Here is a 14,637-nt window from a genome sequence, read left to right as displayed (position 1 = left end):
AGACTTATCCACAGTTATACTTAAAGCACTATCAACCGCACTTCAGAATTCTAGACTTCAATTACAGGGTACTCCAACTATCGTCGTTACCACTCATAAACTAATTAAAACGCTGTGAGGTTCTTATTAGGGCAAATCGGAAATAAGCCACAATTCTAGAATAGCCAGGTTCATTCAGAATTCTTCCTTAAACGTCCAGCTTTTTATTTTATCCGATTGTAGCATTAATTTCCTTTTTATTTTTACTGCTGATTACACTTTCAGCTGACTATAAAATTCGTTTCGTCCTTGCTCACTTATAAAAATATCCACTTAACTCTTACCCCTAAGAACCTTTTAAGTACTTCTACTTCTCTAGTTTATCCCCTTGCTTCCTTTCACTTCCAAGTTTCCGTTCCCACTTTATACTTTTTATATATATTTTTTTTTATTCTCTCTTTAGCCCACGCTCTGTTCCACTCGCGCTCGTTTATTTCACGCATCTCCATCACAACAGACAAACATAAACATTCTCGCCAATGTTAGACAAGGCTATACTACTACATTGAGTCATTACATACGTTAAGCTTTTTACACAAATAGGAATAATTAGAATATTTGCTTTTCAATAATTGCGTAGTTAATATTGCAAATATAAGTTTCTATAATATTACTATTATTATTACTATTATTACGGGCAACTCCAGTGAGTCATTAGACTCATCGAGGGAGGCCCCAAATCATATTCATCACAACTATTTGACATTCATACAGTATCTATCATACCTCGCCTTAAACTCATTCACTGTCACAGCATCCACCACAGACTCAGGGAGCGCATTCCACTCATTCACTACTCTAAAAGTAAAGAACCCAGCTCTAACACCTTTACTAACCACACTTTTGCCCAGTTTCCATGGATGTCCCCTAGTCCTCCCACAACCAGCCCTGTTCTCAAAAATATCTTCTGAATTAATTTTATAGAAACCCTTCAGTAATTTGAATGTCTCAATCATATCTCCCCTCCTCCACCTATCAACCAATTTTTGCAACCCACAAATCCTCAACCTGTTCTCATACGGTTCATTCCACAGACCTGCTATCATCTTGGTCACTCGCCTCTGGATCCTCTCCACCTCCTCCCCATCAAGAAGAAATCTAGGTAACCAAATCTGAGCACAGTAGTCTAGATGGGGTCTTATCAAGGCTCGATACAGAGGAACAATAACCTGCTTGTCTCTGCTTGTCAACGTATTCTTCAGCAACCAAGTGATTTGATGAGCTGTTTTGGTCACTTTTGCAATGTGTCCCCTAAATTTCAATTCCTTATCTACCAACACTCCTAAATCTCGTGCCTCATCAATTTCCTGGAGCACGGTTCCACCAATGCAGTAAACTGCCGCCAATCTTTACACCACAAAATGCATAACCTTACATTTTGCCACATTAAACTGACATCCATTCTCCTTAGCCCAGACCTCCAATCTATCCAAATCATCCTGCAAAATTTTGACGTCATCTGCATTCACTATTGCCCTACCCAACTTCGCATCATCCGCAAACAAATGAACTGTTCCTCTCAGATCATTTCCTATATCATTTATTAACAAATTAAACAGCAGTGGTCCAAGAACAGATCCTTGTGGCACACCACTAGTCACAGGCCGTCTTGTGGACTCTACTCCCGAGTAAACCACTCTCTGATATCTCTCCGTCAACCACCCTCCTATCCATCTCACCAACCCTATGTCCATTCCCATATGCTGCAATTTACTGATTAGAATTCCATGTGGAATCCTGTCAAAGGCCTTGGCAAGGTCCAGTAGAATCACCGTAAACCCATTACCCTTATCCAGTTCAGCCGTCACTGTGTTATAATATGTGAGCAAGTTACTGAGGCATGACCTACCCTTCACAAAACCATGCTGTCCCCGATACAGTATCCCATTTTCTTCTATCCAATCTTGTATTTTCCTCTTGACTATTTTCTCTAAGACCTTGACAATGATTCCTGATATGCTAATCGGTCGGTAATTCACAACAGCAGTCCTGGAACCACCTTTATGCAGTGGAACTATTTTCCCCTCTTTCCACCCGCTCGGGACTAACCCAGACCCGAGACTCAAATTAAACAAAATGGTCAAGGGTACTGACAATTCTTTAGCTGCTTCTCGTACAACACGAGCTGGTATACCATCCAATCCCACAGATGTATTGACATTGAGGTTATGCAATAGACTACTCACCTCCACTTCATTAACCACAATTCCCGTATAATCTACTGGTTTATTCGTTTCTGCAATGTCACCACCTGGATGATATACTTTTGCAAAGTGCTCACTCAGTAACTCAACTATCTCGACTGATTCAGTTACCTCCCTACCATCGGCATTCTTTAAAATCAATCTGCCATGTACATTTTTCCTTTTACTTGCTACATATCTAAAAAACTGTTTAGGATTCTCTTTAGCCTGCATGGCCAATATTCTTTCGTAATCCTTTTTTGCTTTTCTTACCACACTCGTCACCCTTCTGGCCTGCGCTTTATACCGTTCATGTGCCTGCCGGTCACCCTTCTCCTTAAATTCCCTCCATAGTTGTTTCTTTTTTTGCAACTCAAGCTTAATGGTGTTATTCATCCATTTAACCCCTACTTGATTTATTATTCGGACTCTAGGTATACAGTCAGCCATTGCGTCATGCAAGCACTTCTTAACTACCTCCCATGCACTATCAACTTCTAGTCCTTGCAGTTGTACATGCCATGGCACTGAACCAATCAAACTCCTAATCTTGTCATACTTTCCAGCCCGATAATTCCACATGTACCCTGTCTTAATTGAAAATTCTACACCTTTAGCCACCTCCCAAGTTAAGACCCTATGATCACTCTCACCGATTGGTGGCAATGTGGTCATATTTGTTACAGCCAAATCCTCAGATGTAATTACTAGGTCAAGCACTCTCTGACCCCTAGTATTTTCCATTACATGCTGTCGCAGATAGTTATCCCTTAATAACCGCATAAAATCCAGTTCCTTCCTCCCGTGAGTCCTCTCCTCACTCCTATCAATGCGACCATAGTTGAAATCTCCCATAATAATCACCCTCCTTCCACCCATTTCTTCTATTTGCTTGTGCATACTGTCACCACCATCTTTTCCATCACCTGGTCTATAGCAGCACCCAATTGTATATTTAGTTCTGCTAGCCACAATCTCACACCAAATGGCCTCAAATGTGCTCTTTTCTCTATCCTGCAATTCAACTTCTATTCTCCTTGGCTGGAGTTCATCAGCTATCATCAACAATACTCCTCCCCCCATTTTATTCTCTCTGTCATTCCTGAACACACTATACCCATCAATATTGACATAATAATAAATAAAATAGCTTAATAATAATTAATACAGAATCTATTTACCATTAACACATTTCTTTGATTAAATAATTAAATAATTGATACAATTAAAGTAGTTATATGATATCAAATTATATTTACGTTATTTACATTAAATAATATTTACAACGCAGCCTTTGTGATGGAAAATCATGTTGGATTCTGAATCAAATAACATTTATTCTATTTTCTACATAATTAGAATCCAACACTTGGGAAGTGGTAAAAGGGTATTTAAGGAAAGTGATAGCAGACTGCATATCTAGAATAAGGAGAGCAAATCAAGTGGGAGTTAAATGGATGAATATTGTTTAAAGAATTTAACTAAAGAGATTTCATACAGTGCAATGTCTGCAGGATATACACATTACCAAAGGCAAATTGAATTTGGTTTTTTAAAGTGAGTGGTGGGAAATTGCTGAAAATCATATGGAAGCGAGGGTCAGGTTGCAATATTGAAGCAGTTGATGGAACAGAAAATATGCATGAAAATGTGACAGTGTAATGGCAGAAAGGATTAAAACAGGGGTTAAAAACACAAAAAATTGAGATGGAGAGAGCAAAGTGTTGATGGAAAGAAGAGTAGTATGATGGATGTAAAGAATGAAGAGATAGTTGTAATGAGGGGAAATAGTTCGGTTACACAGAGTGATACACAGGATGAAGCAGGAGCTACAATGAATGTAGAAACGTCTGGCGAGTGGATCAGTTGATATTAGAAAGAAAGGAGTGCAAAAAAAGAGAAATGAATGTTTGACTAAGAGAGAAAGAAAAGTCAATGAGCAAGTCTTGTACAGTGATTCTATCATAAGAGCTGTGATTGGTGAGAGATGGACAAAACTGTGCTTCCCAGGTGCAAATATTAATGATGTTAGTGAGGCTATTAGAGCACAAAAGGTAAAGTAAAAGAGTTGATCATTTTGACTGGAACAAATGATTTGAAAAGAGAAAAGTATGGCATGAGGGAGTACATAAAGGAATTACTGGAAGTAGCAAAAGAAAAGAGCGAGAGAGTTAAGATAGTGAGTCTGTTGCTGCAATATGACAAAGTAGAGTTGAGAAGGAGGGCCATAATAGCGATGACTTGGCATAGGTTATTCAGGAATAATAATGTGGAGTGAGTTTGAAGGGTGAAAGGACTTACAAGAAGGATGGTTTGCATCTGAATGGATTTGATGTTCAAAGTCTGTAAAAAGTGGAGTTGAATGAGGTGATAGTTGATGTGCAAAATCATGGTAACTAGAGCTTTTAGGGGAGAAAGCTGTTGACTGGATATGCAGATATCGGTGTAATAATGTGCATAAATGCTTAAGTTAGTACCACTGGTAACAAACCAGGATGGAATAGTTAGTATAAAATATCAGGATAGCAGTGAGCCTAAGCAGCTTTTGCACTTTTGTACACTAGTGTCAGGAGCATATTCAGAACAAGGAGGAGGAATTTTTTACATTAGTTAGTTCATCCTGGCCAAAGGTTATTGGCATTAGTGAGACATGGCTGACAGAAGATGATATATTTAGTGGGATAAAATGCGAATAGTAGTGTGTTCGGGGAGGATAGAGAGAAAAGAATGGTGGTGGTGGGAGGGACAAAATATATAGTTGGATGCTTTGGTAGACCAGGGGATGAAAAAGATTATAGGGGTGGTAGGCATTGGCAAATAAGCTCAATGAGTGGGAGAGGCAGATAATTATTATGGGGATTTCAACTATGAGAACATAGATTGGAAGGAGAAGAGGAAACATGGAAGGAATGAAATGGAATTCATACAGTTACGGAATAATTACTTGAGAAAGGATGTTATGGAATATACTAGGGATTTGAAAGTGCCAGATCGAGTAACTGCATCTGAGAATTTGTCTATAACCAACATGACCATGTTGGTTATAAACTACAGGTTTCTACCACTAGATATAGAAGTAGCAGGGTTTTTTCTCCTGGAAACAAGTTAGCCGTTCAGAACACACGCAATTTACAGACAAAAAATGTTAGCTGTGGTGTTGGTGGTTGTGGCCAGTAGATGCCGTTGATTGGTAGTAGAGGTTCTGTGTAGTAGTGGAGATGGAGAGTTGTACAGTAAGTGTCCTCTCGCGACGAGTCTTCGGACTCCTTGGAGATGTCACAAATAATAATAACAATGACTGGCTGGAGCCCATCGTTGCTTTCCCATCCTTTAGAAAATAGGAAGGCTGTTTTTCATTCCTAATAAAGCCTGCAACATCACACAACCTAACTGGACCAATCCAACAGCAGTTGAAGGCCAATAACATAGAGCATCAGGAAATGAAAGCAAAACAAAAACAACCATGCAAATAGTGACTTGGAACCAGTAGTGTTTTGAAAAAGAATTTTCATTGTGTGCAGGAGCATTTCAGTTACCTTGCAACCACACAGCCATGAATGCAGCTTAGAGGGATGGTGATGATACTTTTCTTTTACTGTACTTATTTGGTTCTTATTTTTAGAACCAAATAAGAATGATTCTTTTCCTCAATTTTTTTTTAATGGTCATGTAAACACTCAGAATGAACGCCTCCATAGCGCAATTGGAAGAACGACGGTATGTTGCGCCCTTCAATTGGAAAAGACCTAGGTTCGATTCTCGTCATGACGGGAGGAATATTTATATGAACTTTTTCAATCGAAGGTGAGTTAGCCGATCTCATACAGAGGTAGCAGGGTTTTTTTCTCCAGGAAACTCGGATTTTTCATCCTGCATACAGACAAATCGGCCCTTAAGAACACATGCAATTTACAGACAAAAAATACTTGTTGATGTAGATGATTCATAGTAGAAGTTCGGTGTAGTGGTTAGTGGTGGAGATGGAGAGTTGTACAGTAGGTGTCCTCCAGCGATGAATCTTCGGACTCCTTGGAGGTGTCACGAATAATAATATAGAGATATTCAGATCCAGAAGAGAAAGGAAAGTTCTTACATTATTAGGGTTTAAACTGGATATCATCAACACAATGACATCTGTCATTTCAAGAAGGGTTGTGCAAAGTAGTTTGAGCATGAATTTAGGCTAAGTATTCCTGTAACGTGTTTTAACATGTGTATTTCTCTTTTGCTTCTCAAAATTTTGAAATTTTTGACTTACGTGGCTTTACTTGTGAAGGGGGGGGATGTGATATGTAGTATTTTCAGTATTGATATTTTGGCTTCAAACTTTTTAGGAACCAGTTGGCATCTTCACCTATACCATTATTATGGCTTTGAAAACATCCATTTAGATTTGATTTTTATCTGCATTATTCTTTCCTATTTTCCATAGGAAATGAGATTATTACAGGTAGCCCTTAAAATGTTGGCAAGTCCTTATTCTTTACTGAATATGTTGTAATCATAACATAACCAAATATTTTTAAATCTTAAAAATTATTATGCCATTATGTAATCATATTATTCATTCTTATGATTTAATGATCACATTTAACTCATTTTTCACTTATAACAAGCAAAGCTGTCTTGAGATCTGAGAAACTTATTTTTGCTATTTATAAATGCATTATGATTGAAATATTTTAAATATATAGCAATCATAATGCAACACGTAATGCACTAAATAAAGATCTGCTCAGAATTTCTGTGAGTATCGAGACAGAAAAGAATGATAAGAACATCAGCATGGCCAATTTTCACATATGGAAGTGAGACCTGGATATTCAAGAAGAGAGTAAGGCAACAGATAATGGCCTTTGAAATGTGGTGCTATAGGAGAGCTCTGAAAACCCCATGGACAGAACATGTGACAAATACAGATGTCCTACAGAGAATGAGAACACAGAGATCTTTATTACAGGAAATGATCCAGAGAAAGATGAGATTGGCAGGCCATGTACGGAGAGGTTCAGCAGGGCAGAGGATATTAACAGTTTTAGAAGGAAAAATTATGGGAAAAGGATCAAGAGACAAAAAACGAAGGACATGGTTTGAAGATATAAGATCATGCACAGGATCACATGGCTATGCAGAAACAAAAAGGAAAGCCACCAACAGAGAGAACTGGAAGGACATAGTGCTGCACCCTCTCACTGAGGAAGCTACATCAAGAAGAATGCACCACGCTATTCCTCACCAAAGCATTAATACCTTTGTTTCGATGCACGATAAAAACAAAATTTTTAGATATAATACTGCTTAATACATTTAAAGGCGATGGCTTATATCAGCTCAAACTCACCTTGCATATCTGGCATGTCGACGCTAAATAGATTTTTTATCAGTCACTTGTTAAATAATAGTCGACTAATTCTTCTGTTTAATAAAAAAAAAGCGTTATTCAGATTATCGTTAAACAGAGATTTTTTTCAGTTAACTTTTTTTTTGCGTGGAATAATAGCATGAAATTAGAGTGGTATAATGAAATTTTAGGATCGTTTATTTAAAAAAAAAAAAACGAAAGTACGGTTCAACAAATTTAAATAACTTCTACTTTACAAAACCACTCCATTTTTCGGAGACTTGATCTCTCATAAGTGACGCACCTGAGTGGGTTAGTATTTTCGTTTCTGGAAGAAATAAAGCGACCCCTATCGCTTTCCGTTGACTGCTCTTTAGCGTTACCATTACAGCTAGGATTCCTTTGGATTTCATAAAAAAAAAAAAAAAATGTTATAAATGAAGAAGATTCACTTCATGACTTCATTTGTATGTCATTGTTATTATTATTTAGTTAAAACGGTATTTATGCAAAATATTGAAAGGTTAGTAAGAATTAATAATGTAAGCAATATTCGTCTCTCTCATTGTTTGAATGGTTAGAAAATTGAAATCCAGCTATTCAAATAATCAATGGATGGCTAGTATTAAATCGCAGTTGTGATTTTCCTATTTTTATCAGTGTTTTAAAGTTTAAGGGGAAAGAAAAGTTTAATATACTTTGCACGTATATAGTTCTTACTACATAGCACCGAAATTTTCAATTTTATGAAATATATGGGCACGTGGTATTCGACGCATCTCATTGTCCAGTTCCCGAAGTTTAAAAAAAAAAAAAAGTTTAATACACGTCATATCCAAAGTATTTTCTGTAACATCCATGTTTTTTAAATTTCGTGAGCCAATATATGGCCACGTGGTATATGATGCGTCTCATCGTTTTCTGAAGTTTATGGTAGTTGAGTAGCGCCGAAACGCTTTCAGTGTTGTCAATACTGTATTACATATTTAAAAAAAAAAAAAGATGATGATGGTAATAGCGGTTCTGCGTAGGTGGAGGGTTAAATGGTGGAGACAGATTTGAAGAGTAGAGTGCACTCCCTCCGCTAGTCCTTGGAGGTGTCACGTAATAATAATAATCAAATTACTAACATATACCCTCAACGGATGTACAGGATATTAAGATAGTGCTACACGAAAAGTTACATCATTACTAACTAAATTCCTATCAACAATTTTTCCTCCAGATTAGCCTCTTATCTGTCAACATTCTAATATTATCAGATTTTTTCTTTCTTTCTTCTAAAACACTTTTTACTGTATTTAATCCACCTTAGTCTTCCTCTGGGTCTTTTTCCTCTCATCCTGACAAACAGCACTTGTTAAGCTAATCTTCCCTCTCCCATTCTGTTTAAATGCCCATACCACCTGAGATTAGCTCTGCTAACACATTCCTGAATGCTAACAATATCAAGTTCTTTCCTAATCTTATTTTTAACATGATACTGCTACTGATGCCATCTGTTCAGTCCCTTAGTATTTCCCAGGAGTCTCATATCTGTGGTCTTCATTCTTTGATGAAGAGTTTTATTTCTAACCCAGCTCTCAGATCAATAAGTTAAAATGAATTTGAAAATTGTCTTGTATACAGCTATTTTAGTATTTTGACTAATCTAATATTTGCCGGCCTGGTTGGCCGAGTGGATAGCATATCCACTCTCCACTCAAAAGACTGCGGGTTCGTATCCTGCCGTGGGCATGGATGTTTGTGATTGTCTGTGAAAATAGTGGTGGTTGTTGGTGTAGATGATGAAAGTGGTTGCAGCTAGTGGAGTGGTGAAGATGGAGAGTTGTAGAGTAGGTGCCCTCCCTCGATGAGTCTTTGGACTCCCTGGAGGTGTTATGTAATAATAAATATTAATTCTATATAAATTTATTCATTTGACTTACTACCATACCAACTTTGTTAATTCTGCTGTCTATTTTGAAATTTAATTTGACATCTTCACAAAAAATTATAGCTGAAATGTTTTACTCTTTCTACAGGTTCTCCATTCATTATGAAATTGATTTTTTTAATGTTTCTTCCTATTTTCATTGTCTTTGTCATGCTGATTTTCATATCAAATTTATTACTGCAGTTATTCGATTTGGTCAGAGAATCCTACAAACTTGTCCTTGGTTTATTTAGGGGTATAACATCATCTGCATAAAGTAAAGAGTTGAGATTAACATTTCCATGAACATTTTGATATCAGGTTTAATACCACTTTCCTTCATAATGTGATATATATAGATGATGAATAACAGTGAAGATTATGTACACCCTTGTTGCACACCTGACTTACATCAAACCATCTTCCTGTACCTTTTTTCAGTTCTAACGGCTGATTTGCACATTCTCAAATAGAGAATGTGTTGTTTGATATAATGTTCCATTTACTCCATATAACTGGAGCATTTTGAAAAATTTTCCTCTTGGTACCTAAATACAGATCTTTGTTATATTCCTATAATTTCTCAACTATTTGTCTTAAAGTGAAAATCTGATCCTGCAACCTCTGTTTAGCCTGAACCCATCTTGTTCTTCTTGAAGCTTCTCCTCCACAATTTTTCTTAGCTGTTTCTCAATATTACTCGAATAAATCTTACACAGATGTTCAGTAGAAAAAGTCTTCTGTAATTTTAACATTCAGCTGTATTCCCTCTTTTTATATATATGGGCACTATGAGCTCTCTACTCCAATCATCTGGAATTTGAACATCTGACCAGGCCTTATGAATTATGCAGTGTAGCCATTGTAATACTTTTATACCTTCATTTTTAACATTTCTGATTGAATATCATCTACTCCAGCTGTCTTGACACATTTCAGTTTTGTAATATCTTTTTCTACTTCAAGTACAGATACATATTACAGATTACAGGCATTCCTTTTGAGTGCTTTCTACTACCTTGCTGTCACTTCTTGTTTCATTTAGCAATCTTTCTAACTAATTACTCCATATATAAAGAATATCTTTATCCTAAGTGTTCATGGTCCCTTTATTATTTTTGATTCCTTTTACATTATACTTTCCTCTATTTCTGAGCTTAGTAGCTTCCAGAATACTTTACCAGCTTCCTGATATTTTTTTTTCATGATATTTATTTATTTAGCTAATTTTACACAATGTTTTGCTTGCTTACATTTTTTTCTGTATTCCCTAAGAGTACAAGCTGACTTATTCACCAGGAATTTTTGATATGCTTTTTTCTTTTCCTTGAATTCCTCTTTAACTTCTTGAGTCCACCATGAGTTCTGATTTTTCTATCCTTGGATAAGTACCAGATTGACATAATAGGTGTCAACCTCATCACATGCCTCTCTGGCTGAATCAATTTTCAAGGTTTAGTTCTTGTTTTGAAATGCTTTCAGTTTTTCTTAAATAATGTTTGTGTATTTGAATCTACAGTTCACAATCTGATAACTGTTCAACTTTGATTCATTTCAACTTTCTTACTCATCCTTCTTTCACATTATGAAGTTTGATTTTATCCTGCTCAACACCAAATGGTGATCACTTTCTGTTTTCCATTAGGAAAACACTATCAACAATAACATAGCTAATGACACTTTTCTTATTCCTTGCATGTTCTCTCCATGTGAATTTGTGCACATTTTTATTTTGGAACATGGTGTTAGTAAAAACTGATCCATGTCTTATGCAGAAATCTAGCTGGTATTAACCATTACTATTAGCTTAACTCTTTTCTCCAAATTTTACCAAGAACAAAAGAGAATGCCTATTTTTTTTTTTTTTTTTTTTAAATAAAGTGGTTAATGATTTGTTTATGTCAGGAGAAGTTGAAGGTAAATGCTAGTCAAAGCAGAAATCTTTGATCCTGTCTGGTGAGATATATATCATCCTCAAATTCGTGATATATACCCTCAAAGATGTTATGATAGTACAACATAATTAAATTTACATTATTACTAACTTCCAGCAACAGTTTTCCTTTAAATTAATGGTTGGAACTCTGGTATTGTCAAATCTTGTGTCTGTGTGTGTGTGTATTTACAGAAGTAATCAGTTATGTGTTTTTATAAAACTAGTTAGTTTAATCTATACTAGTGTAACAATATATAACTAAATCCCTGTTTTTTAAATCAAAATATGCTTGATAGTCATAAAACTAATCTACAGAGTAAGAAATTAAATAGTGAGACATATATTCAAGCTTCTATATTTTCTTCTTTATTAACAGACAAAAAATTATATTGAAAGAACCTTGTCTTCATTCTAGTTATCATTCTGAAAGTTCACTCTGCAGTGGTATCATGTAACTGGTAACTTCACCCTTAAGAGATGTTCATATAAAAAAGAAACTTGTCTAACTGGATAAACCATCATATATTAAGTATAACTGCATTCACCATTTTTTTATTCATTATATTAAATAAAATAAATTATATTATTTCCTGAAATAATGTTTAATAGATAATGGAACTGTGAACTTAGTTACTTACCAAATGGCAGAAACAGAGAAAGAAGGTGAACAGGATAAGTTGACACCTACCCTAGACCTGGGGACACCTACTCCTGCAATCACTGAGCAAGAAAGAGAGCTTGCAAATACTGCTCATCAAGAGTTTGACAAGAAGAATTATGAAAGTTGTGTGAATACCCTAAACAAACTGCTGGTCAACCGTTCTCATGATACTAAAGTGTTACATAACAGAACTGTAGCTGAGTTCTACCATTCTGAATTCAGAAAAACAGAAGAATTCCGAAAATCCATGGTTGAGGTCTGTAGTCAGGTGAGTGTATGAATTATGTTGTAAGCTAGATTTAATTTTTTCTTTATTTGAAATATGTGCTGCTGAGCTGGGAACTTTTCTCACTGATTTTCCAGAATAATTTGAGCAAACAAAATTTATGATACTTGATTTTTTTCTTATGTAGTCATGTTTAATGCAGAAAAACACATCATATAAAATCATATAAAAATAACTGGGTTTTTAATGGTTGTAAATAAATATGATTAACCTACTAGTTTTACCACCAAATCTTGTGGCATCAGCGACCATTAACTAAAACATTACAATTAAAAATGACAAAATAAATATAAAATTAATATAAAAATATAAAATGAAAAACGTCCTTATTCCCACCCATGGTACAAATGTACTACAGGTTTGTTAAATAACCTTTTGTGGGTGGGGAACCACATAAAATACAAAAGGGGGAAAAAAGGCAAAACTATGTGGTAGGCAGCATGAGTCAGCTGTTGTTCAGCATTGTTTGCAAGATGGTTGGCTGAAAAGTTTGTATGGCATATGAAAGAATTTGATAAGTGATTTCTCAATGTCACACAGGATCATTTCTCGGTTCCCATGAAGTGAGCCATGTGAAAATATGCCCATAGTAGATTCGTTTATCTTGAGAGCAATGAGGTTGTCTTCTATGTAAGGCATAGAGCTCTTGTTCCACTCAATGACATGGTGTGTTTGTGGGGAAGGAGGGATAAATGATAAACTAATCCTGAATTTCCTTACCTGGTGATGAAGTTTAGTCAACATTTCCAAGTATAGTCTAAAAAAGCCGAAACCAGTATATTAAAAAAAAAGGCTTTAAATTTGCAGTCACTCCCAAATGATGTGCACCACCACCACCTACAGTCATCAAAACCTGATATACTATTTATCACTGGACCACAACTAGCACCTTCTAGAACAATGTCTCACCACAACTTCCCTTATTACATCATCTATGATGCCTTTCACAAGAAGGGTGGAACCTGTGCTTTTGTTAGCTCTGACGTCCCATAGATTTATCAGATCTGAAATCCCCTTTATACGATCTGCTCTGGCTTGAGATCTCCCTACCTCACTTTATTATCTTCATTTGTTGCTTTGACTTCTCCAAACTGTGATGATTTTGCTGACCTCTTTGACTGTGTATCTCTAAAAGTTGATCATTCAGTCTTAACTACCCCAATAGTGAGATAATCTTCCTCTGCGATTTCAGCATCCACAATTCCAATTGGCTTGCTATCTCCAACTTTACAGATCAAGCTGACAGAGAAGCCAAATTGTTTTTTTATTAATGATCATTGATATGGCTTCTGCAATTCTCCTTCCATGGCTGACCTCCTAACCTCACACTCACCTTTGGATGGAAGTCATGAAAAAGTTCAGAAAAACTCAAGTGGTCACTTTTGATATTTCAAAGGCATTTGTTGAGTCAGCCATCGTGGCCTCCTTACCAATCTACCATCCTATGGTACTCTCTCCTTCCTTTGCAAATGAATTGCCAGTTTTCTTTAGCCATTCACTGCAGGTTATGGTAGATTGTTTCCTTTCTTCAGATTTCTGAATTAATGCTGGTGGACCCTAGGGCTCAGCACTGTCACCTACACTCTTCCTATATATAATGATCTTCTCTCTCTCTCTCTGACATCCAATCCTATTCATAGCTTTGCTGACAACAGTACTCTGCACTCCTCTTTTTCATTTTAAAAGCCTTGTACTGCTCAGGTAACTTGTGCTTCTAGATCTTCTTTAACCAATCCTATTCATAGTTCTGCTGACAACAGTACTCTGCACTCCTCTTTTTCATTTTCAAATCCTTGTAGTGCTTTTCAAAGTCTGGGGTGATGACAACCTGGGGAATTTTAATATGACCAAATGCAGTCCTGTCTCATTTCTAGAAAGAAAGACTATTCCTCACTTTGAACAATATTCCTCTTTCCAATGAGGACCAATTTTCTCTACTCGAGTTAACTATTACATCCAGTCTATTCTTGCATGAATGCATCAAATTCATAGCTTCTTCAGCCTCCAAAAAAACTTGGTATTCTTTCATGTTCTGAACAGTACTGCTGACACAAAACTGAAATCCATCCAGTTTTAGAATACTGTTCCCATATTTGGGATGGTGCACTTAAAACTTCTCTCAGAATGCTTAATTGCATACAGAAGTGAGCAGCTTGCTTAATTGATAATCCCACCCTCTCTGCCTCCCTTTAGTCACTTTCCCATAGACACTGTTGCTGCAGTTTGTCTCTTTTACAGGTATTTTCATGGTGCTGCTCCCCTAAACTAGTTGCTAC

General features: G+C 36.3%; 2 protein-coding genes across 5 annotated transcripts in view; one reads left to right on the top strand and one right to left on the bottom strand.

Annotated features, from left to right (window-relative positions):
- The window catches only part of LOC150097010 (charged multivesicular body protein 1a-like), a 135,771-nt gene extending 127,923 nt beyond the window's left edge, over positions 1–7,848 (bottom strand). The window contains exon 1 of the mRNA XM_090407801.1: positions 7,564–7,848. Coding sequence (XP_090263927.1) covers positions 7,564–7,579 — 16 coding nt within the window. The 5' untranslated portion in view covers positions 7,580–7,848. The remainder of the gene's footprint in view (positions 1–7,563) is intronic.
- Positions 7,849–7,889: 41 nt separating this feature from the next.
- Not10 (CCR4-NOT transcription complex subunit 10) overlaps positions 7,890–14,637 on the top strand; it is a 155,091-nt gene continuing 148,343 nt past the window's right edge. For 2 of the 4 annotated variants that reach the window (XM_090407830.1, XM_090407827.1), the window contains exons 1-2: positions 7,890–8,086; positions 12,024–12,343. In XM_090407830.1, the coding sequence (XP_090263956.1) occupies positions 12,056–12,343 (288 nt within the window). In that variant the 5' untranslated portion in view covers positions 7,890–8,086; positions 12,024–12,055. Of the gene's footprint in view, positions 8,087–11,829; positions 12,344–14,637 lie in introns of all 4 variants that reach the window. The other 2 variants (XM_090407829.1, XM_090407828.1) reach the window with 2 other exon arrangements.

Source organism: Typopeltis vanoorti, chromosome 18 (assembly GCF_054136105.1).
Source record: "Typopeltis vanoorti isolate ZY-2024b chromosome 18, IOZ_Tvanoo_1.0, whole genome shotgun sequence".
Taxonomy (NCBI): Eukaryota; Metazoa; Arthropoda; class Arachnida; order Uropygi; family Thelyphonidae; genus Typopeltis; species Typopeltis vanoorti.
Note: the sequence above shows the minus strand (reverse complement) of the source record. Positions and strands in the feature narration are given on the sequence as shown.